A 23,941-nucleotide genomic window follows, 5' to 3' on the forward strand; every position below is an offset into this window, starting at 1 on the left:
TGGCCACACGCCAGCCCCTGGTGATCAACCACAGTGCCCACGAGGAACCCCAAAACCACAGTGCCCACGAGGAACCCCAATTTTGCCATCGTTCACAGCGCTCTGGACATCTGCCTTCCCCACGCCCGGAGCGGGGAGGGCTTTATGCATGAGGATACCCTCACTTTTTGGGGTCCCCGCTGCTTAGGGCTGCGTGCACCTCCCTGCCCAGGTGGGCACACATTGCAGTGCCACGGGGGGGGGGGGTGTCCCGCACTGCCTGGGGGTCCATGCACAGTGCTGCCGAGGGGGGGTCCCCGCGCTACCTGGGGGTGCATGCACCGTGCTACCCGGTGTAGGTCCCCACACTGTCCGGAGTGGGAGGGGGTACGGACCCCTCCCGCTCCTCGCCGTCCCCCTTAAGCAGCCGCCGGGGCGGGCCGCCACCTTAAGAGAGCCCCTCCCCCGGCGGGCTGGGGCGAGCCCTCCTCGGCTCGGCTCGGCTCGGCACGGGTTGCCATGACAAGCATTTTCTCCCGCTAGCTCCGGGACCCGCTTCTTTGCCACCCCCCCACTCCCCCCCCCCCACTCCATGGCCAGCCGCGGGGGCTCCGCCGCCAACCGGGCGCCGTGGGGGTTGAACCGGTGAGTGTGTGTGTGTCGGGGGAGGGGGGGTCCTGGGGGTGTTTTTCGGGGCTTGGTTTTGCGGTGTGGGGTGCAAGGGGGGGGGAGCGCCGTTCCCACCGCCCCACCCGCGGCGGGGGCTAAGCCCCCGCCGCGGGTGGGGCGGTGGGAACGGCGCTCCCCCCCCCCCCCCCCCAGTCTCTCCCAGTATGCAGCGCTGTGTGCACTGGGGTGCTGCACCCAGGTGCAGCAGGTGGGGCGAGGGGGGGGGCTTGGCATGGCGTGTGTCCCCCCCCTACCCCGGAGCTGCCCGGTCCTGCTGCAGCGTGGAGCCGGGTGGGTCCCTGAAGGTGGGTGGGATGGTGGGATGCCCACGGTCCCTCCGCTTTTGTGCGGGGGGGGGGGGGTCTGCGAGGCGTGTAACCCCCCCTCCCCAGTATCTGGGGTGGGTGGGAACCCGCTCTGGTCGTATCCTGCAACTTGTTGCTTGCCCTTGAAGGCGGGGGGGGGGGCGTGGGGTTCCCGGTCGCGCGTGTTGTCGGAGGGCAGCGTGTTGTGGCACTGCAGAGGGGTTGGGGGGGGGTGTGTGCAGGATGCGACCGCCGTGGGTCGGGCTCCTTCTGGCCGATGCTTCCATCCATCCCAGGCCACGCTGCAGCTTGGCACTGGTGCTGGAGGGAAGGGCAGAGGCAGCGCAGGCGGAGGGGGGGTGTGGGGGGGAGCGCCTTGCGGCAGCCCAAGGACAGAGCGGGGAAGGTGCTGCGTGGGTGGTTTTCCCTATCCGTTGGGCAGGAGGGGTGCTGCTCCCTGGTCGGAGCTGGTTGAGGTGCGTCTGGAATGGGGTAACCCGGGTAGGGTGTGCGTGGGGCCGGATCCGGACCCAGGGGTGGGATGGAGGGTGGGATGGCAGAGCGCTGGTGCTGCCGGGGATGGGGAGGCTGCCTGGTGTTTGCCCACGCCGCGGTCAGGCACGTCCCCCTCCTGCCTGCACCAATCCAGCTGATCAAATCCACAGCAGAAAACAGGAGTGGGGGAAAAAAAAAAAAATAAAAAAAGGGAAAAAAAAAATTATAAATATATAAAGAAGAAAACCAGGCAGGCTGTGGCCCACATGGCCAGCAGGCAGGAGCCTCTTCCGCCTCCTGCCTCTGCCTCCAGCGCTCTGCCTGCATCCCAGCCCTGCCTGCGCCCTGGCTCCGGAGCCTCCGAGCATCCACTCCGGCTGCCTGGCCTGGCTCGGCGGGCAGGGGCCGGGGGGTCGTGCCCCTCGTGGGGTCCAGGGGAGCCCCTGGCAGTGGGGGGGGTTGTAGAGCTGGGTGGTCCCTCTCTGCTTGGCGGGAGGCAAGTCGAAATCTTGAGAGGGGAGGGAGCGGAGGAGGGACAATAGGTTATTGTGCTCTTATCTCTGGAGACCTGAGGTTGGGTGGGGGTTTGGATTGCAAATCTCAAACCAGTGCAGCCTGTTTCTGTCTGTGGACGGGCAGCTGTGGACTGACAGCCTGGCCGGCACCCAGGGGCAGCGATCTGGGGTGGAGGTGAGTTCTCGGAGCTACCCATGGGGTGTCCAGAGCTGTCCTGGGGCTGGGGGACACCGTTCTGAGCCCCCACCCCAAAACGGGCACGATGCTTCTGCTGTTGGCTGCTCCAGGGTTTGCGCCGGCTGCCTGCCGCCCTGCCTGGCTCCAGACAGTGCCCTCAATCTTTCGCTTCCTTGAGCACCGAAACGCACCTAAATTATTTAATCATGAGCGAGAGAAGCTGACGCCCCCGCGTTCCGCCAGCCCCACCCCACAGCGGCGTGGGGTTCCCTTCCCGGCTCCGTGCCGGTGTCCTGCCGGCTGCCCCCTCGAGTGACCCTCTCCAGGGAATCCCACCCGTCCCCTCGGGATGGCGTGGACTGGGTGGTGGGGTCAGGGGTGGCTGCAAGTGCCCCCCGGATAGCGGAGGGCTCTCCCAGGCTGGATGGAGGGAGCGGGGTGGTCTTGGAGGCCTCCCAAAACCTACATGCCCTTTGAACCCCCAAAGCCTGTTTGGAGCGGTGGATTCGGATATGTGGGTTTTCTGCCGCGTGCCGAGGCTGGCGCTGTACTGGCGCGGCGGAGGGGTTGCCGGGACGGTGCTATGGCACAAGCGGAGCTGGGAAGCATCCAGGGCAGCGAGACAGAGCTTCCCCATACCTCCGGCTTCCCCGTACCTCCAGAGCCCGGCCCCTCGGGGTGCAGGCTCCATCCCCGTCCCACCCTTGCCGGCGGCGGGGCTGTGGGTGCTGCCCTGGGAGCAGCCTCGTGCAAGGGGACGCGCAGGGACCTCTGCAAAGCCTTGGCTCTTTCCCTGCAGGATTGGAGCTGGCTGGTGCTGGGGAGGTGGTTCAAGCGCTACAGGTAGAGGCTTGAGAGGTTGAAAGGTGTTGTTGGGTGGTGGTGGTTTGTTTTTTTTTTTTTTTCGGTATGATGATGGAGGGAATTCCCTGCGCTTGGCGTACGGAGGATCTCTCGCTGTTAGCGTGCGCCGCTGCCGACTGGAGCGTCACGGAGCCTTGCGCCTGAGGAGCTGGGACCCGCCGTGCAGAGGACGGGGCAGGGAAGGGTGAGCCGTAGGGTGGCACAGGTCCTTGGGCAGGGTGAGTAAGAGCAGGGAGAGACTGCTGCTCCTCTCTGCTATTGTTTTGCAGCAGAAAGCGCCGGGGTGGAGCTGTGCCTGGAGTTCCCTCTCTTCCCCAAAGGCCTTCCCCAGCTGCCTGCGCTGGGAGATGAGCCTGCTCCTTCCCTGCCTGCACCTCGCAGGGGCTGCAGGTTCCCTGCATGCTCCCTGCTCCTCTCTTGGGTTTGTTTTTTTGTTTTGTTTTGGTTTTTTTTTTCCTCTTTCTCCCCACCTCGCTTCCCCCCGCTGGGCCACGAGCGGAGTTTGCCCGCAGTGGTTGCACACGCCTGTTGCAGCAGCGCTGGAAGGAGCCCGCGGGGTTTTGGGGGACGTGAGGAGCCCAGCGCCGAGCAGCAGCAGCTCTACAGCAGGGACACGCTGCCGATGCCCGTTTGCTGCCGCTCCCCGTGTCCGCTGCTCCCCAACGGCAGAGCCCAGGGAAGGGCTGGCTCCTGCTCCGGCTTCCTCCTCACCCAGGGCCCCTCCCCGCCGAGGAAGGCCGCAGTGCGCTTGGCAAATCACCGCTGCTCTCTGGGAACCGGAGGAAAACCTGGATTAAACCCCCAGCGAGCCGTGGTGCGGGGACCCCGCTTTGCTCCGGGTGCCGCTGTGCCGGAGACGCGCTCGTTGCGGCAGGGACCGGGCTTGAGGAGCGGGAGCCCGGGGAGGGATGCGGCGATGCTCGGCGTGACCGTGCCAACGGGATGCAGATCCTTAGGCGAGGAGGTGGCCGCTGCGGCGCAAAGTGGTGCCACCTCCTCTGGTGTTCCCCCAACTCCTCTGTCTCGCTGGGGATTTCTGGGAGCGGATCTAGGTAGGGTGAGGGACGCTGGCCGATGGCTGCTGGCTGCCTGGAGCCCTCCTGGTTGGGATGGATGGAGGCAGCGATGTCCTTTCTATCACACAAGTGGAGAACCGGTGCGTGAAAGAGGAAATAAATGAGTCTGGGCGAGCTGGGAATTTGAACCTGTCTCTCTCATCCTCGTGCTGTGCCCGGGACGGAATAGGGACCCATCCCGCGGTGCTGGGATGCTCCTGGGGGAAGCAGCTTTGATGGGGAGAGGGTGGTGCACACCTCCCCAGGCTCCCACCTCTCAAAATCAGTGTATGCAAAGGCCTCTTGCAAGGAGCAGTGACCGGCTGGAGGAGAGGCACAGGTGGGTGACAGCACCCTGCCCCTCTCTGCCCAGCTGTGGCCAGCCCAGAGCTCCCCATGGGCTTCCCAGTGACACTGGGACAGGGACCGTGTTTCAGGGTGTGGGTCCGGCCTTGGGGTCCCTCGGTGCAGCTGACCGTGGGAGCCACGTTCCCTGCCACCTCCTGGCAGCGCTTTCTGAGGCCGAACTAATGAAACATCTGACTTTGATGTTTTAATTGGTTGCTTTTGGCTTTAATGCAGAGGGATAATAGAGTTTCCATGGACTTATAAAACCTGCCCCTCTATTAATTCATTAGAAAAAGGAAAGGGAGGGAAAAAAAAAAGGCAAGCTAACCCTGGATAGAGAAAGGAAGAAAGCAAATGCTTGAGATGTGCAGAGCACATGACAACCCGCTGGTGTGTCACCCACCTGGATGGTGACTCTTTTAAAGCACTAATTAAGCAACTTAGATCCTGGGAGAGCTCTCTCTGAGTAACAGATGAGTTTGGTGTCCTCCTGCATTTGTGAGCTTCTGGGAGGGGTCTTGGATTTAAACGTGGGAAGCTGATGCCCAGGGACATGACCCTGGGGGGAATTGGGGCTGTGGGAGTCCTGGCCAGGAGCATCCCTCTGCCCGCACTGCCTCGGCAGCAAAGCTGGCCCCGCTCTCGCAAGTGTGGACGGGCCGCCGCTGCCCTGGCAGATGGAGAGGGACGTGGGGACCCCGGCGCAGGCGTGAGGGGGGATGCCGAGTGCTCCTGGGCTGGCTCTATGCGACATCTGTGCTTCTGCATCGTGGCATCCAGTCCTAAACGCCGTACGGACCGGGAGGGGCCAGGCTGGGGAGGGGGCACCGTGCAGCTGCCAAAAATCCTGCGGCTAACTTGCTTCGGAGCAAGGGAAGGGGCATGGGAAGGATCATCCCGTCGGACAGTGCCAGAGGCTGGCTCAGGAGAGCTTGTCTCAGCCAGCCCTTCCCTTCCCGCAGCACAAGGGTCCGTGGTGAGCCCATGGGGACACACCAGTCCCCTGCACCCCACCGCCCATTGCGGGCACCCGAGCTGGGACGTGGCGGGTCCCCGTTGTGGGGACTCCTCGCCAGGGTGGCAGAAGCCAAGTCGAAGGTTTGGCCAGTTGTCTGTGTTTTATGCTGACGGGGAAACTTTAGCTTCTACGCTTCCATGGCAGGGATGAGTCGGCAGCTGGGCTGAGCCGAGGCACCGACAGCCAAAGGAGCCGAGCGCTGCTGCGGCCGCTGGGGTGCCGGGGACAAGTCTCCATCCCCCCTTTTTTTTTTTTTTTATTTTATGCAGTATCCCTATATTTTCCCCTTGCTAAAGCAGCGGGGGTTTGAGGGGAGCAGCGAGCTGCTGGTGTGCCTGGGCAGAGTACAGCGCGTAGGAGTCCCTACCCGGAAGAGTTTGTCCAGCAGAGACGGGGAGGGAGGAATCCGATCCCTCCTTTTCCCAGGCTGGGATCCCAGCGAGCTTCGCTTCCCGTGATCCCAGCTGGCTCCCCGCTCCCGAGACCCCTGCACAGGTCTGGTCTCCTGCTCCGTCCCAGCTGGCAGAGGAGGGCTCTGTGCCGATCCTGTGACTCCTCCACCGCCGCGGCTGCTGACATCTCCTCTTTGTCTCGGGCGCAGAAAGGTCAGCCCTGCCTAACTCGCCGCGGTCCGTTAAGGAGCCATAAATAAGCTGGATCCGTCTGCCGCGGGGCCGCGACAGCCGCCGGCTCTTGGGCTGATCCCAGCATCATCTTCCTCCTCCCCGGGCAGAGAAGGGATTTGTGCCGGGGGAGGGATTGGGCTGGTTGGTGATGCCAGCCGGGGGGGGGGCTGAATCCCAGCACTGCAGAGCCTGGGGGGCAGCGGGGTGGGCTGAGGCCCGAGGCACTCGCTTCAGCAGTGGCAGCGGTAAAAGCAGCGAGCCCCGTGCCAAGGGCGAGAGCCGAGAGGGCTGCTCACAGGCTCCTGCCTTCCCCAGGCTAAAAATAAGCCACTGGCCCTCGCCGTGCTGCCTCTGCTCCCACCGGGGGGGCTGGGGGGGGCAGGGGGTGAAGCTGGGCTGCAGGGGACCGTGAGGGAGCTCAGCCCTGCACCGCGGTTCCAGGGCCTGCCTGGGACTTGATGTGACCTTTGCTCTTTGAGCATCGGATCCAGTGATCAGATTTTCAGGTCTGGGCTCGGATTTCGGACAGAAGGTGTCTGATTTTCAGCACGGTTTCCCAAGATGCTAATTAAGGACCCTGCTGCGACAGCTAGAGCTTTACTGTCCCTTCTCCACCCCTCGCTTGCCCAGGAGGTGCCGATCGCCCCAGCCAGCCCCGTGGCATGCCCTCGGCTTTTCTCTTCTCACCCTTTGTTCCTGCTCGGGAATGCTGATACTTCGTCTCTCTCTGCTTCGGCCCTCCCAGAGGCTTAGTGGCACGGCATCGAGGTGCTCCTGCTCTTCATCTCTCTCTTCCCACCTTCTCACCAACCACTTAAAAGTAACCCCGGGTTGCTCGAGCACTCGGCTGCTGCAGGCGGATCTCAGGCTGCATGGATGCTTTTTAACTGGAGACGGGAAGGCTGCTTTCTTGCTCGTGGCTGTCTCGCAGGCTGTGGCTGCTGCAGGCAGCGAAGGGACACGAGGGCGAGCGAGAAGATGGCTTGGTCCTCGAGCGTCTTGCTGTCTCGTCTCTTTTCTGCAGGGGCTGAAGCCCCGACCTTATCGTTGGCTTTGCAGGCTGAGCCGGGCTGGACTCCAGGAGAGGAGGACAGCTCCAGGCGTGATCTGCTGGCCACGAAATCCAGGGCAGGGTGTCTCGTTTGCTGCGTGAGGCTCCCAGATCAGCGTGGCACCTGTACAGCCTGCCTGCCGGTCCCGTGTGCCGGGAAAGCCGCCTCGGCGCCGGCTGCATACAAAACCGTGCCGTGACATATCGCTGCAGCTGGCAGCCGGCAGCGCGCGGTGCCGAGCTTCCCCGGGGTTCCCAGCCCAGCACCACCCGCTCCAGAGGGGCTTTCTGCCGGCGCTGGGCTCTCCCGTGGGCACGTGGCTGTGGTGGGAGCACGGATCGAGCATGGCCTCTGTGATGGAGACAGCCTGGGGGTGACCCAGGCTGGGAGGGAGCTCGTGCTCCAGTGTGAACCTGAGTTAAATATTATTCTTGCCTCCGGAGCAGGGAGAGATTGGTGCAAGGAGGGGGGATTGCAGGGAAATGAGGGCAGGCTGGATTTGTGGCTCTGCCAGAGGCCGTTTGGTGATGCCGGCAGGCGGTAATGCCAGGCTGGTGGTGGAGGAGCCCGAGCTGCCGGTGGGATGGGCTGCCAGGCTGTAGCAAGGCTTGGATTGTGCCTTGCGAGGGTCGCATCGCTTGTGACAGCCCCACTGCTACAGAACAGGAGGAAAGCTGTAATAACAACCCGCCTCTACGCATTACTCAGTGCAGGGGATTTATCCCGTGTGCGGGCAGATCTGGCAGAGAGGCCTGACTGCGTTTGCCTGGGGACGCTGGGGGAAGCGGGGGTGAATCAGCTGCAGGGAGCCGGGACCAGAAACTTGGCTTAGCTGCGGAGAAGCTGAAAGCGCGACTGATCTTTCCTGGGTGTCCTGGTGTAGACGTGGCTGTGAGTCACCGCATCCTGCTTGGGAAAGTGTGGGGACCCAAAACTTTCATTGGAACAGCTGTGCAGGGTGCTGGTGGCCCCAGGGATGGGTCCCCGGTGGGTCCCGCTGTGCCCACCCCATTCCCCCGTGGGAGCGGGGCTGTGCTTCTCACCCAGGGGCACATCTGCAGAGCCGGGGGGACCCATAGCCAGAAAGCCCCGTGTCCTGGCTCGAGCTGTGAAAGCGTGAAGCTCTGCAGCCTGCATTTTCCAGTGTGACTAGTGCTGGCTATTTTTAGTTGTCCAAATTAAGCTCACCTAAATGATGTCTTTTGAGGTTTATTTGAGGGAGGAGGCCTGAAGTGGTGTTATTTCCCAAGTGACGAATTGCTCTTAAATCTGACCCCAAGTGGACTGTCCAAAAACGAAGGGAAGGACCAAAACAGATTGTGTTTGGGCAGTGTTTCCTCCCCGGAGAACTGCAGGGCACCGGGGGGTGTTTCCCAAACGAGCAGGAGATTTCCTGGGGGAAGGAGAAAGCAAGCAGCCAAGACCTGCTCACCTCCCCATGGGGGAAAAAAAACAGCTGTATAAGCTCATCCCGCTACCTGCTTCAGCATCCCCGGGGATACGCTGTGCCCCCGGGAGCCGGCCTTGCAAACGCCTGTCTGCTCTGCGGAGTATTAAATCCGCGGGCTGCTCTTCCCAGGGGCAGCTTGAATTACTCGGCGTGTGCTGGGTGCCAAATGCAGCCGATTGCGGCTCCCGAAGGAGACGGCTGCTTTGCCTGCTGGGGAAGGAGGCTGGAGCCGTGGGTCGGGGTGCTGAGACGTTGCTCTGTAGGTGCCTCTTTTGGGGGAGGCTCATCCGGGGGTGATGGAGAGGCGGCTGCCTTGGTACCCAGCACATGCTCGAGGGCTGGGTGCAGCTGGTCCCCTGGGTGCAGCCGTGGTGAGCCAAAATCCTTCCACATCGTGCTCCGGCTCCGTATCCGCTGCTAAATTCTGTTGTGCTAACTCCTGACCCGCTGCCTTTCATCTCTTTCCATTCGTTGCTTCCCTTCTTGGCGTTGTTTTCCCGCTATTTCCATCTCTTCCCATCCGTGCCTGCTATCTGCGGACAGGCTTATCTTCTGTGCGCCTGGTCTCACCTCGCTGAGCACCAGCTTGGGCATCCCCCACCGCCTTTACCCGGGTCTCGGTGCAGGAATGGCCCTTCTTCCTCCTTTCTCTTCCCTTCTGCACAGCATCTGGGTGTTTCTCTGCAGGGCAGCAGCCGGGGGATCTTCTCGCTCCTGCAGTTGAACGTGAAATGCATCAAATCCTTGCAAGATGTTGTGGATCATGCTTCTGCAGCATGGGGGGCACTTGCGCTGCATGCAGGTGTCCTCTGCTCTCCACGGGCAGATGCAGCCTGGAGTGAGGAGGCTGGAGGTGTTTCCTGCCCTGCCTGGCACTTCCATTCAGGGGACTGTCCCTTTTCCCTTTGGAAAGAACAATGAGGGATCCTCCCTTCCTCCTCTTGCTCCCCCGGACGCAGCTGCCTGTGCAGACTGGCCTTGCTGTTTCTCAGCCTCTGAGACCTCACCGTGCTCCATCCCCGCTCAAGGTGATCGGTTTGGGCAAAGCATCACCAAGAAGGGACCCAGAAAAGCAGGCAGGGAGGGGAGAGGCTTCCCCAAATCTCAGCCTCCTCGCTCCAGGACCCTGTCTGGCTGCCTCCCCTCGAGGGGCTGCGTGGGAGCAGGGTGCTCCCTGGGCAGAACAAGCCCAGGTGGTGCTGGGGGTCCCTGAATGGTGCTGGGGGACCCCAAACCAAGCAGGCTCCACTGGCAGTGAGACTTGCTTTTTGCATTCCCACTGTCCTTGTTATGTAGAGAGCAAAAACGCCTGCCCTGACCCTGCCTGGGGTCAGAGAATGGTGCAGAAGGCTGATGGAGAGGATGATGAAGGACCCCGCTACTGCGGGCAGCTACCCCGTATGCACGGGGCAGCCAGGAAAATGTGGGGACAGAGAAGAGGAGCCAGAGCTTTGGGAGCAGGGGGGATTACAGCATGCCGCGATCCTGGGTAGGGTGCCTGGGGCAGGAGGAAGAGGAGGAGGAATCCTGTCCATGCAAAACCCCAGGCACTAGGTGGGTTTTGCATTTTTCCAGCTGGATGGCAGGCAGGCTCACCGCAGGCAGCGCATCCCCCAGCCATGGGCTAGCACATCTGCCTCCCGTACCCCAGTACCAGCCCGGTGCTGGGCTCGGGTGTCACTGGGGAGCTGCCAGGAGCCGGGTCGCGATGCTGGCCGCTCGCTTTATTCCCCTCTCCGCCTTGCTCTGTCTGCCTGCCTGCTGCGCTGCTTACTGCCAACGAAACGCCCCTAACACCCGGATTGCGGCAGTAATCTCTGCCCTATCGCTGCTAAAGCTGCTATTATCCCCAGATTAGCGCTGGTGCTTAGATACCCACCTGTATAAATGCTGGTGATAGGCAGGGACTGTTATAAACCCTCCCGGGGCTCCTGTGCCTCCAGGTCCAGCCAGTACAAAGTGGCTGGTGTCCGGCAGTCACCTCGGGTGACCCCGGGGCCGTGCTGGGCTCGGCTGTGCCATGCGGGGCTGGTTTGTTCCTCTTGCTTGGAGGCTGGGCAGAGGCTGCAGGGCTTCGGGGCTGGCTCTGCATTAGCAGGGACATCGCTCGGTGGGGTTGGGGTGCTGGGCGGTGGGAGCCCCCCCCGCCACGCAGCGGGGTGTCCTTGTCCCCGTTGCATCTTGTCCCGGCTCTGCAGCGAGTGTCTCTGCTTGAAGTAGAGCTCAACACAAGCTTAGGACTCGTTGCAGATTCAACAGCAGGTTTTCTGGGGGTTGGGATGAACTGCAGGCTGGCCTCCCCCAGCACGGTGAGGTGCGATTTATGGGCACAAAGGATGTGTGCGGTGGCAAAGCCTGGGGTGTGGGTCAGCGCCGGAGGGGCTGGAGGGCAGCATCCCACCTGGAAGGATGCAGGAGGTGGGAGCCTCGCCAGCGGCTTCACGCTGGCACTTGAGGAAAGGGATATCCCAGTTTCTCTGGGTTACTGGTGCAGCTGGGAGCCTCTGGGGCGTTGCCCGAAGTGCAGGGGGAAGGGAGCGCGTGGGGTTCGAGACGCTGCATAAACAGGATGGCAGGTCAGGACGGTGCTGGGCGCCCGGGGCACAAGGGTGTGTGCCTGCGCGGAGGTGGGGATGGGGGCCGGGACGGTGCTGGGAATGGCGGTGCTGGGAATGGCGGTGCCCAGCACGCCAGGGCTCCGTTGCCGGATCGGGGCGGCAGCGGCATAGCGGCGGGTCGGGTCCGTTTTTGGGGTGCGGAGGGGTCGGTTCCCAGCCACCGTTGGGAGCGGAGCGTGCAGTGCCCGTGAGGATGTCTGCGACGGCGCTGTCGGCACCGAGCGATGCAGCAAACCCAGTGGCCAGGCGGTAAGCCAGCCTCTCTGCGAGGGCTCAGCCTAGGTAGGGCGACTTTTAAATATATTGGCACTTAATTAAAGCATGTTAACGGTTTTAAAATGCATTGACACCTAGTGTAGGCAGAGGACTTAATAACACCGGGAATGTTAGCTGGCTGTGGATTACCTTGGGGCTGTGGCTGGCGCTTGTGGGAAGTGCAGCTCTAACAAAGAGGCTTTGAAGAACAGATCGGGTGCGTGTTTTCCACGTCCAGCCCGGGGTGCCTCCCCCTGTACCCCTCCTGTCCTGGCCGGGCTGGGGATGCTGGGGAAGGGGGTGCCCCTGAAGCATTGGGCTGGTGGGATGCAGCCGCATGTGGGATGGAGAGAGCCAGGACTGGTGTGTTTAAGTGGGGCGAGGACTGGGTGCTGCGTGGGTCGCCCCTTGCATGGGGTGGGTGCCCGGGATGGGTGCCCCTTTGCCTGCAGCCTCTCCCCACCCACCGTGGCAGCTGGCTTCTGCACTGTGCCAGCGTGCCGCTCTCCTCCCTGGCATTTCACGTCCCCCAGCCCTGTTCCTGCATGTGCAGCTTTACTTTAACATTTATTTTTCAAGCAGATTCTTGCTATTTACTTAAATAACTGGTTTTCCAGCCGCAGGACGCACAGAGTGGTGGGGGACGGGGAGTGGGGACCCCGGGAGGCTTGCGGGGGGCCGGGGGTGTATGTGTACCCTCCCGTGGCACTCTGCCTTATCCCAGCAACTGGCTCAGATTAGCTTTTCCTTCCTCTGCCCCTCCCCGTGCTCTCCTGGCCCATCTGGCTCTCTCCTCTTATTTATTGGTACATATTTTCCAGGCTCTGATTTGCCTCTTCTGCAAAGCTGCTGTTCTGCCCAGATTTGATCTCCCGATGATATCACGGGCTTTGCTCTGCAAGGGTCTAATTTGGTGCCCGGGATGCAGGCTTTCTTCCCTCGTATAAATATTGCCTTTCGGTCTTCTGCGTCTCTCCCGCTCTCCCTCCCTCCCTTTAATTAGACTTCTTACTGCATGGAACAGTTTGCAGTTATATATGGAAAACAGCCTACACTTTCCCAGGAGCGGGGCATGTCGGGAAGGGAAACGGCGAGCAGCCGGCGCGCTCTCCCTGGGAGCGCGTGTGTTTTTCCTATCGCAGACACACTTTTGCCGGCTTTATTTTTTAACCCTTTGGGGCAGGGAGGGGGCTCACAGCCCCCCCCGGTTGCTTACTCTTCTCCTTTGCCTGGAAAGTCCCCTCTCTGCTTGGACTTTTAAATGGAAAAATATGGATTTGCCACAGGCGCGGTCTGGCACGAGGGATACCTGCTAGCCGGGATCGGAGAAGTTACCCTTTGCCTGGCACGCTGTCTGTCTGGGATGTGATCCGCAGTGGGACTGCACGGGAGCCCTCGGAGCTGAGACACATGGGAGCTCTGGGTGCTGGATCCCTGGATCCAGGGGCACCCATCCCGTCTCCCTCATCCACGTGGCGAGAGCGGCAGGAGGGGTGTTTCTATCGCCAGCCCTTTGCCGTGTCCCCAGGGCTGCTGCCAGCCTCGGGGTCAGGATCTGAGCATTGGGTCATTCCTCCTGCTGTCCCAGCCCGCTCCTGGGGGCTGCTGTGGGGCAGCTGGACTTGCCGGGGTTTCCCTCTTGTGCATCCCTGCTTTGGGGGACCCCCCCTGCTCACCAGGCGGGCTGTGCAATGCCACAAGGCACGCTGACTTCCCCGTGGTGTCAAACAAGCTCTGCTTCCCCTGCCTCAGTTTCCCTTGCTGTGAACGAGAGGGGTGTTTTTTTTATTATTGCTGCTATTTTGTTTTTTGCATGGGCTTTTTCTCTTCACCGAGCAGGGCAGGAGGAAGCAGCTCATCGCGGTGCTCTGGCAGAGAAGGTTAGTGCTGCGCTCACCCAGATGCCTCCCTGGGTCTCGGGGTGCCCTGTGGCACCCCAAGACCCAAGGACTCAACCTCTCCTCCTGGCTTCCAGACGAAGCAGATGCTTCTCCCAGCCGCTGCTGGGAGGAAGTGACGGGACCTATTTTAAGCCCCTGGGGATCTTCAGGGTAGGAATCCCCTGTCCCTGTGTAATACTGCTAAAAATATCATGGCTGTACCCGTGTGTCCTGGCTGATAGCTCTCTCGTTCTCTGGGTGTTGTTTTGCTTGTGAGACTCCCTTGTGCTCTGTAGGTCGGTTCTTGCCTGCTGGTTTTTACTTTATTTTAAGCTAAGCTGTTCCTCTGCTTCCTGAATAGGATGTAGAAAGGTGGGAGACAGGACTGCCGGGATCTCCTCCCTGCTCAGGGCCTGGGAGAGGGCTGATGCTGTGCTCGGGTGTGTTGCTGCCTCAGTTTCCCCATCTGCGTAAGGTGGAGGGATGTGCAGGGAGCTGAGTCCTGCTCCTGTGGGACAGCATCTGCACCCGGTGCTCACGGGCTGCCCTATCCGATGGGCATTTGTAGGTGCCGGAGCAGTGGGGATGGCTGAATGCGCTGGGGCAGGGCTGAGCTGCCTGGAGCATCCCTGCCTCTCCCCTTGCTCCCCCGAGCAGCACAGTGCTGGGCTGGCAGCGAGGGCTGCGGGTGAGCTGGGTCGGGCTCGCCTCTGCCTGAGCTCCTGCCAAAGTGCCAGTGTCCTCTGGCTGTGCCTCTGCCCCGGGAACCGCTTGTAAGGTCTCTGGAGCAGAGAGCAGCCGTCCCTCGAGGCAGGGCTCTCGGCTCCCCCCCGTCTTGCTTTCTGCAAGTCCTTGGGTTTAATCCTGTCCTTGTGGCCCGTGCCCTCTCCTCCAGCCGCCTGGCCAGTGCGGACGGCTCTTCCCAGCCATACTCTGCATCAGCACTTCTGCTCTGCAGGGGCCGGCTGGGAGAGTCCCAGCACCCATGTGCTGGGTGGGAGCCAGGCGAAGCTGTGCCAGGACGGAGCATCTGCCTGGGGATGGGACCCCCAGCTGCCCATCCTGACGGGATCGTCGGGTGTCATCTCCCTTCTGTAGCAGCGTGCCAAGACCGGCGGGTGTTCAGGTGTGCCGTGAACCGGGAGGATCGGGATCGGTCTGAGCGCAGGGCTGGGTTGCAAGCGTTGCTCGACGTCCATCCTGGGGAGCAGCCCCACCAGGTCGGTGGTGCTGCAAGAGGAGTTTGAGACAGAGCCCCAGACCTAGTTTGCTGCCTTATTTCTGTCATCAAGTCCCGCTCCCCAGTTTTGAAGTCGCCTAAATCCCAAACCTTTCCCTACGTTGCTTTGGACTTGCTTGTTTCCTCTAGGCTGTAAAAGAGCACAAAGACAAGCCCGGGATTGGGTCCAGGGGGGCCAGCCTGGTGGGAGCTGTCTGCCCTGGACACCTCCCCACCAGGGCATCGCAAAACAGATTCATCTGGAGGGAAAAAAAAAAAAAAAAAAAAGAGCTGGAGTAAAGAGTTGTCCAGTGTGTGCCAGCTGATGCCTTATCGCTTGGTGGCAGGTACCCGCTGCCTTCCATACTCCTGGGCTGGGGTGGGAGGAACCCGTTTCCCGGTGCCAAGTGGGAGGGAGAAGGGGAGGACAAAGCCTCACGCCAGGGTCCAGCGCAGCCCCCCAGTCCGAGAGCACTGGGCACGCTGGGGCTCTGCAACGCGCCAGCTCACCAGGCACCAGCTGCCTCGGCGAGGTGCCCTGTGCTGGCGGAGGGGTGGCAGGAGGGGATGCTGTGCCCCTCCGAAGGTTGAAGGCTCGAGGGCTGCAGGTATTTGCTGGTGCAGAAGAGGCTGGGGTTTGCTTTCTGCATACTTCTGCATTCCTCCACTGGCTGTGCTACCTTGTAAAGCACAAAAGAATAATGAGAGGAGCTGGGGTGATTTAGTGCAGGCGCCGGGAGAGAAATACCAAGGCCTTAGATGGAAACATTCCCCTTGACAACTCGCCTAGAGACTCCCTCCTTTTTCTTTTTTTTTTTTTTTTTTTTTTTTCCCCACCCCCCCCCCCCCTGAAATTCCTGGGCTGCTGCACCCTGTGGCATGGGGAAGCCCAGGGGCGCGGGCAGATTCCTGAGCCCCCAGCACCGAGGCTCCGGCAGCTGCACCGATGGCTTTTGCACGTGGATGCGTTGTGCCAGGGCTCAGGCAGCGGGAGCCAGGGGCTGCCCTGGGCTGGCCGTGGGCTCGGGGCAGCAGGTTTTGGGGAGCCACGTCATGGATCGTTGCATCCGCGCTTGTTCCACGCCTCCGCAGAGCGCCCAGTGCTCTCTTGCCTCCAGCCTCTTCCCTGCCTTTTGCAATAGCTAATTGCTGCCTTGGGCATGCAAAAAAAAAAAAACCAAAAAAACCCAACAGTTTTCCTACCTTTGTTAACAGGAGGCAAAATATTAGCAAAAACGGAGCCGTGGCAGCTGTAATTAGTGGGCTGATGGCAGCTGTTTGTGTTCCCTGCGGATTGGCCTGCAAAAAGAGATGCATTTTTGGAGAAGGTTGCCTCTGCCTGCCTTTCACTTGTGCTTTCCCTGTAACCTTGGCCCCTGGTACGTGGCTCAGAGCTGCTGTCCTTCCTTTTGGTCCCCACAGCCTGGTGGGAGGCAGGAGAGGAGGAGGAGGAGGATGGTGCGATGCTGTAACGCTGCTCGGGGTGGGATGGTGCTCTGGTTTCTTCCCCGTCCACAGTCACTTCGGTACTGGTGTTCACGCATTGTGCACCCCGCATGGGGACGAGTGGGCAAACCCGGCCGGGGGCTGGCAGCTTGTTTGGGGACGTGAGCCCTGACTTGTGCCCTTGCACGTGGCAGCCCTCGGTGCGTGTGCTGGCAGTCATTGCGCACGGAGAGCACGCCACGCGCGCTAGCTGCGCTCTTGGCACCCAAGCGAGCGCTCGCCCCGCTCCCGTCAGCGGGAAAGCGTGTGCCTCGGCAGAGGTGTGTGGGAGAAATACTACGGGCTCTGCCGTCCGTGGGCTGGTGCGATTCATGCTCCGGTGGTAGGGGAGGGTGGGGAGCTGGGGCTGGTGGCCGTGACATCTCCGGGCCAGCAGCTCCTTCCCGTGCCGCTGACAACGTGTGTCACTCCGAGCCAGCGACCACGCGTGACAGCGTTACACGTTGCCTACAGTAACCGGGTGCTTTTGGTGTGTGTGTGTGTCCCCACCACCACCCTCACGTCACCTCTGGCGTCCCAGCTCGCAGACGGCGAGGTGCGTAGGAGTCGGCACCGCGTGGGAGTTCGGGAATTTTAACTCGCTGCGTTGCGGAGCTGCCGCTGCGCCTGCGGAGCCGGCGGTTCCCCCCGCGGGGATGCGGGAGGAGAAGATGCTGCCTTTCCCAGGGTGCTGCCGCGGGGGCTGCCGGCGGGCGAGCGTAGGAGAAGCCCTGAGCTCCTTCTGACCCTGCAGAAAATTTCCACTGGATTTGGTGTTCCCCGGCTGCAGCATCAGCCCTGCGCTGTGGACCAAGTCGCTTCTGCGCCGTGACTTGGTTTCCCCGGCACGGTGTTGCTCCTGCCGAGCTCCGCCGGAGCTGTGCGAGGCCCCAGCGCTTCCTGGGCGTTTTGCTGGCTCCTTTTCCAGCTGCAATGCCCTTGGCGGGGTTTGGGGGGGGGGGGCACGCTTAGTCCCCCCACTCTTGCAAGATGAAGGCTGGGAGCTTCTTCCCCCTCCCCGTTGCGAGGGAAATGAGAGGGTCTTGCAGTCATTGGGGTCTCGCCCATCCCAGGATTTTGGCTCTCGAGTTTACCGGTCCCCATGTGCAGCACCCTGGGGTGGGGTGGGTGTCGCTGGGGGTTTCCCACTGGTGGGTGCTGGAGTGGCCCCACCGGGGAGGGAAATGCCACCGTCCCCGCCCCGAAGCAGCGCGCTCCGGCGAAGGAAGCGGAGGCGCCGGCGAGGAGGGAACGTCCCGGGGGTGATGCAGGTGCCTGCCCAGGGGAGCCCCGGCGGGGGACGATGTCTGGTCTTGGCACCCAGGGCCCAGGGGAAGAAGCAAGGAGAGATGGACGCCGGCGTTACTGCGGGAAGAGGGACGGATCCTGCTCCCTCGCCGCACGGGTTGCCAGCGCAGGGTGCCGTGAGTGGAGCTCGTGCCTGGAGAGGTCTGTCTGGGGTGTTTTGGGCTGGCCTCGACCCCCCTCGTGTCTTCTACCCTTCCCTGCTTGGGGCATGGCCCCTCTCCGTGGCGTTGGGGTGGAAGGCGCAGGTTTCTTCGCTGCCCGCTCCAACGGCTGCGATCCTGCACCTCCTCCCTTCTTGGCTGCGAGTGAGAGCTGGGGGAAGCGCTTGGTCCCAAGGGTGAAAAATCTTCCCTGGGATGCACCAAGGGGCTGTGGCTGCACCCCTGCTCCTCGGGGGCCAGCCCTGGCCCTCCGGAGCGTGCGGTTTGCCACTGTGAGTTGCCATTTCATCTCCTTCCACCCCTATCTCTCCTGAGGAGGTGATAACGCCCGGTAGCTCACTGGGTGGCTCCTCTGGGTGTCCTCCCTGGGGTGCCCTGGCCACCCAGTGCGGGAGGGGTTAAGCGTGCGGCCGGCGAGCAAGCGGGGAAGGCTTGCCATGGGTGTTGCTGGGAACAAGCAAGCGTGCACGCTGCCATCTGCGTTGTTGCACATTGCGATTTGGTGAGTGTGCAGGGGAGGGGCCCTGATCCCCGGCCGCTGGGGTGCTGCAGCCCACCGCTTCGTGGGGAGATGGGGGGGGGGGGGGCTCCGCTGCAGCACAGGCTGGGAGGTGGAGGACTTGGCGGGGAGGGGGGCTCTGCTGCTCAAAATCCACCAAGCATCGGTGTTGCCGTGACCTGGGGACCGCTTCTTGCTCCACGTTGCCTTGGGCATGTCGCTTCGCCTCGGTCATGCCTCCACGGTGGGAGATGGACCCGGCTCAGCACCGTCAGGCACCGGGGCAGGGAGTTGTGCCCTCCCCGTGCCCCCCCGTGCCTGCCAAGAACAGCGTCTGCCCAAGGCTCTCCTCTCTGTCGAAACGGGGCAGGGTGTGTTGTGCAAAGGTCCCGGTACAGACACGCTGGTGCAGGGAGCCCTGCGCGCTCTCCAGCGTCTCCCTGCACGCTTGCTCCTTCCCCGCTCCGAGGGGCTACAACGGCTGCCCGGTGGGGTCCCTTCGCCTCCCGAAACACCCTCCGCCGGTGGCAGCGCTTAACATGTCTCTCCTGGTGATTTTCTTGGCAGATGCAGCCGTTCAGCAGCTTTCTGGCTCCCTCTCCCATTAAAGCATCGCTCCCATGTGGGACCACAGCTCCCAGCAGCTGATGGCAAGTGCTGAGTGGTGGTGGGGTCTGTGCAGTGGGAGGGAGAGCTGGGAGAGCTGCACGGTCTCGCCCAGGACACTTCCCAGCGACCAGGCAACGAAAGGTGCTTCAAGCCCATTTTTCTGTTTTATTGGCTACTTTGGTTTTTGGAGCCCGTGTGTCTGTCTGGAGAGTCGGTCTGTCCATGAGGCTGTGCTCTGGGGCTCAGCGCAGCCTCGCCAATGGGGGATGGAGCTCAGCTCTTAATTTCCAAAGAGAAATATCTTAAACTGAGGCCAGGAAGGGTAATTTTGGGATTTTGGTGGTTTGGGGTTTTTTTTTCTCCCCGCTTGGCAACATAAACAGCATCCCTGACAGCTTTACATTGAGTTTGTCATGGCAACCTACAGCAGCCGAGTGTTTCCAATACCTCGTTTCCGAAGCAGGAGAGGAGACGAACCCCGGTGGGTGCTGCCCAAGGGGCAGGACAGCCCACGAGCGAGGGGCAGCGTGTGGGGCTGGGATGTGGGTGGCCTCTGTACCGATGCAGCTGGGTAGGTGCTTGCGGAAGGTGATCAACTTTGAGCCAAATGGCCTGAAGTTTGCTCAATGGGCCTGATCCTGCCTGGCTGAGCTGCTCTGCTGGCTCGGTGGGGTTTGTGGCTCTGGGAAGGGCAGGCGGGTGACTGGTGTTGCTCTTCCTCGGTGCTTTCTGCCCTGGATGGTGGGAGATGTCCAGGCTGGAGCAAGATGCAGGGGTGAACTGAGCTGGGGCACGGACTTCCCCCTCCTTCATAGGTTAAAAAAACAAAACCTCCTGAGCTTGGTCAGGGCTTGCTCCATCTCTGGTCATCTGCTGGGGTGGTGCTGAAGTCTATCTGCCAGGGTCTGGTCCGAGCGCGCTGAGCTGAGCAGGGAGGATTCGTGCTCTTGCCCGGTGGTCCAGCAAGAGCTGCTCAGGCAGCAGCCGCAGGCTGGTGTGTGCCGGGCTGCCGGTGCCATGGGCCGTGCCGCCGGTGTCGCAGCGAGACCGCTCATGGCTTGGCTGAAGGTGTCACGTGTGACATGTCCGGCTGACTATTTTTTTTCTTGTCCCTCTCTGAGCAGCCCACTTTCCCCCATGCTTCAAAGCCAGCGGGTCCTTTTCCTTGTGCCAGCAGCCACTCCGCTGCCCGGGGCGGGCACATGCAGAGGGCTGCGCTGGCCTGCGGCCGCTCTCCCCAGCCAGGACGGAGGTGTAATGCAGCCGTTTATTATTCTGGGCAGGTTTGTCTGCAGCACCGCATCAGCTTTGCTGCTCCTCGCCAGCCGCTCCCTCCTTCCTGGAGCGTGCACACTCCTTTCCCCGGCTCACACCCCGGCCCATGGATCGAGGGGGTCCGTGTCCTTTGCCACCACCACCCCCAAACTCCTCCTTGTCTGCAGCTACCCTTGTCCTGCTCGGGGATGCTATTTGGGAGGTGATGCAGCACTGCCAGCAGCTCAGGGGGTCCCACGCAGCTGGTCCCCACGCAGGGCAGGGCAGTTGGGCTCCTGCTTGGGCTCTCCCACAAGCTGGGCTGTGTTTTCTTGCCAAGGGGACCCTTGGGGAGCACTTCTTCCTCTCCAGTGCCTGGGGGCTCTGGAAATGAATTATTAGAGTTAGGGACAGCCTGCTGAATGCTGCTGGAGTCATTAGGAACTCATTAGAGCATTAGCTGTTAAGGGAAGCCTGAGTGCAGGTCTTCCCTTGCCTGGGACGGATCCTTCCCAGCCTGGGAAGCTGGGAGCCTGTCCTGTGCCGGCGGGATGGGGCAGAGATGGGCCAGGAACGGGTCTCTGACCTGGCCGATGCTCTGACCCCAGACTTGGGCTGGAGGAGGATGCTCAAAGCAGATGGCGGGAGCCTTCCCCCACCACGGTCCCTCCTTTCTTCTTGACCGGCAGAGCGAGTCCCCGGGGCCGGCGCTGCTGGAGGGAAGGAGCCTCACAGCTGGGCACGGGCTGGTGGTGATCGGCACTCCATGGGCTCCTTCAGGGGTAATTACAGACTAGGCCGTTACAGTATTAATTAACTGTCTCTTAATCTCTGAGCTCTCCTCAGAAAACGTTAGTTGCTATGAAAGAGGAAAAAATTAGTGTGTTGAGGTGGGGGGAATTATCTTTTTTTTTGTGCGTGTGTATGTTGATCAGGAGGAGTCTGCTTAATTGGACCTGCCGTCTCCTACCTCCCGCTGCCGGCAGCTTTCATGCCTTTAAATGATAGATGAGCTCGGCTCTGCAAGGAGCCACGGCGTGACCGACCTGGGCATGGGCAAGGATGCTGGTGCTGGTAGTCTCTGCTTTATGGGGCACCAGCAACGCTGTGGCCCGAGGGTGCAAGTTTGGGTGCCCCGGGAGCCGCAATGGGGGAGCATGTCCCTGTGCTCCCCATCCTTTTGCTGCCGGCGGCTGGTGGACAGGACCCTCCCATGGTGGTGGTAGCATCGCTGATGTCCCTGAGGTTCTGTTGGTGCCTGTTGCCTCCTGATAATGCCGAGAACCTCCCTGGGTGTTGCTGACAGGGAGGGGAGCTGCTCGCAGGGGCCAGGCCCCGGGTTGGGTGTGCAGGGAGGGGTTTGCTTTTTCAGGGTCTTGCTGCCCCAGGGGTTGCAAAGCTGATATGACCAGCACTGGAATTGGGGTCATTTGCTGTGGGGTGGTGCTGGGATGGCCCCATGGTGGTCTGGTGCCTGTCTGTTGGGTTTGTGAGGGCTGGTGCCTCCCGTGTGCTCCTGGGAAGCAGCGATGGGCATTTTCCCTCCTTCCTCCCGTTCTCATCTGGCTGCTTGGCTTCTCTGGCCGCTTGCTCTGCCACCTCCAGCCTTCTGTCTCAGTGCTGATGCTGCCTTAGTGGCCGTTCCCCTTTTGTTATTCATTTATATTGCTCTAGGAAAGACTATTTTCTCTCCATAAAGAGCCTCCCTTGCAGGCTTTTCGCGTCTGTAGTGCTGCAAAGGTGTCTGGGAGCATCGCTGCTGGCATCTGAGCTTGGGAGCAGAGCCGGAGGGCACCTTGGGTGAGAGAAAGCCCTTTCCTCCTCTGGCCCGTGCTGCTCTGCCTGCTCCCTCCGTGTCCCTAGCCGTCCCTAGTGCCCGTCCTCTCTGCCTGGGATGCCAGCGGGGCACCCCGGACCCCAAACCCCTGGGGAAGGGGGAAACTGTGGGATGCTCGTGGTCCCTGCCTGGCCGCAGCGCTTGGGTCTTGCTGGTTGAAGCAGTTTTGGGGGTCGCCTGCTCTCGCTGGCAGGGCTGGGGTGTAACCTGGCTGGCAGCGGTTTGGGGCTTTGAGGGCTGAGGCTGAGAGCCCGCTCGCTGCCTTCGAGGGGACAGCGTGAGAGCTTGCAAGCAGAAGACAGAGGGCTTCCTGAGACACGGTCTGAGAGGGTCATTAATGCAAAAGCCTCTTTATTTTAGAGAAACATGCAGGTTTTAGTAGCTTCTCTGGTTCCTGCCGAGTCTCTCTGCTGATTAAAAGTCCTCTGAGTGCTGCAAGCCCCTTTCTGTCAGTGCCGGCTAGCTCGGCGTGATGCTTCTGCTTACCTGTTGGCAGTGCGGTAAGCCGGCGCTCCCGCCCTGGGATGGCAGCCTGAGGAGGAAGCAGCTGTTTTCCACCGCCGAGATGTATTTTTAAACCAAACTGAATGGGAGAGTTTTTCTGGGCCGGGCAGCTGGGGATTGAGTGAAGAACCACCTGGGCGCCCTTCCTGCCCGGCCCCACGCGCTGCCGGAGCTGCTGCCGCCGGTTTTCCCTGCGGCGTGGCCGAACGTCCGTGAAACGCCCTGGTTCATGCCGAGCCTGTCTGAGCTCCCTCCGAGGTCAACTTCTGCTGATCCAGGTTTTGTTTTGGTCAAATCATGCTGACCCCCAAGGGCCGGGTGAGCAAGCCGGTGCCTCCAAACCACATTATTTCTGGCAGGTTCCCACCCTCGGTACCGTTGCTCCCGCTTGCCTGTCCCGTGGGGCGCGTGCATTTATTAGTAGGCCTCCTAATGCTGATATTTTTGTTTCCCATCCTTGTTTTTGCAGCTCCAGTTGCTGTGGTATCCAGGGAGCCCTCCTCCTTCTGCGGGAGATGCACGCTGGTCGTTGCTAAGGTCGCCTCCGCGGTAACATGCACATCCTGTTTACACCTTTATCTGGAGAAGTTGGGCTCGGTTAGAGGCACCCGCTTCACCCGGGCAGCCCCCAGGGAAGGGGTCACACCAAGCATCCCCCCGCCGGACCCTCGAGGGAGGGTGCTGCAGGAGCCGCGAGCCGGCGTTGGGGCCGCTGCGCCGGCAAGATGACGAACAACGTGGCCGACCACCACCCTGGGAACTCGGTTGCTGAAGGCAACCATGAGGGGGACTTTGGTTGCTCCATGGTGGAGCTCAGGAACCTCATGGAGCTGAGGAGTGCCGAGGCGGTCGCCCGGCTCAATGACTCCTACGGTGGCGTACAGAATGTCTGCAAGAGGTTGAAGACGTCGCCAGTTGAAGGTAAGCGGCCGTCCTGTGGTCTGCAAGGTGGAACTGCCTGCTCGGGTCCGGCCGGTGCCTCTGGGCTGGAGCCGTGCAAGGTTCAAGGTGGTGGCTCAAATAACTGTCTTGTGGCTGAGCTCGAAGCGTGGTCCCGTTGCACCGGGCATCCATCGCAAGCCTTGTGGGATATGGCTCCCTGCATCTTAATAAAATGATCATTTAAGGTAGAGAAGGAGGAAAAAGAAAAAGAGAAGCATCTTCCCTGGGGGTTCCCCTGAGGCGTAGCCCGGAGCCCCGCATCCCGTGGGAGGATGGAGCGGAGGCGGGATGCGGGCAGGGGTGAGGAGCTGACAGGGCATAAGAGGGGTGCGGGGGGGCTCTTCTCCGCAGCCCCAGCTGCTGCCCCGCAGGCCGGTGCCAGCCTTTCTCTTGTTTAATAATTTACAGTGCTAACGGCAGGGCTGCGTGGGGTGTGGGTGAAGGAGAGTGTAAAGGTTGGAAAGCGCTGGGGAACATGCCTGGGGATGTGGCCAGGCTGTGTGGAGCTCGTTTGCCGGGTGTTAGCATCTCGGCCGAGGGACAGGCAGCACACCCCCGAAGGGGATCGCTGCTGGGAATGCAGATATGCACACAGGTCTCCCCCTAATCTATAGGGCTTCTCGAGCAGCTGTGGGAGCTTAAAACCTGGTTGGGTGCTTCTCAGCACCACAGGTCTGGGCGGTGGCAGTGACGCTTGCCTGTGGGTGCCAGGTCACTTCTGGGAGGCTTTGGTGGAAGGATGTCACCTCTCCTCCCCAAGGTCTGGGCTGGTCTTTTGGGGCCCCCCCTTATCAGTGAGAAGGGACAAGTGCTGGG

The 23,941-nt window shown here is 61.6% G+C and overlaps 1 protein-coding gene across 7 annotated transcripts in view; it reads left to right on the forward strand.

The window, feature by feature from the left end:
* The first annotated feature begins 485 nt into the window (after positions 1-485).
* The window catches only part of ATP2B4 (ATPase plasma membrane Ca2+ transporting 4), a 54,018-nt gene continuing 30,562 nt past the window's right edge, over positions 486-23,941 (forward strand). For 5 of the 7 annotated variants that reach the window (XM_052814642.1, XM_052814635.1, XM_052814639.1 and 2 more), the window contains exons 1-2: positions 486-624; positions 22,653-23,104. In XM_052814642.1, coding sequence (XP_052670602.1) covers positions 22,909-23,104 — 196 coding nt within the window. In that variant the 5' untranslated portion in view covers positions 486-624; positions 22,653-22,908. Of the gene's footprint in view, positions 625-1,408; positions 1,430-5,908; positions 6,032-22,652; positions 23,105-23,941 lie in introns of those variants that run through there. The other 2 variants (XM_052814638.1, XM_052814636.1) reach the window with 2 other exon arrangements.

The sequence above is a fragment of the Harpia harpyja genome, chromosome 19, assembly GCF_026419915.1.
Source record: "Harpia harpyja isolate bHarHar1 chromosome 19, bHarHar1 primary haplotype, whole genome shotgun sequence".
Classification (NCBI taxonomy): Eukaryota; Metazoa; Chordata; class Aves; order Accipitriformes; family Accipitridae; genus Harpia; species Harpia harpyja.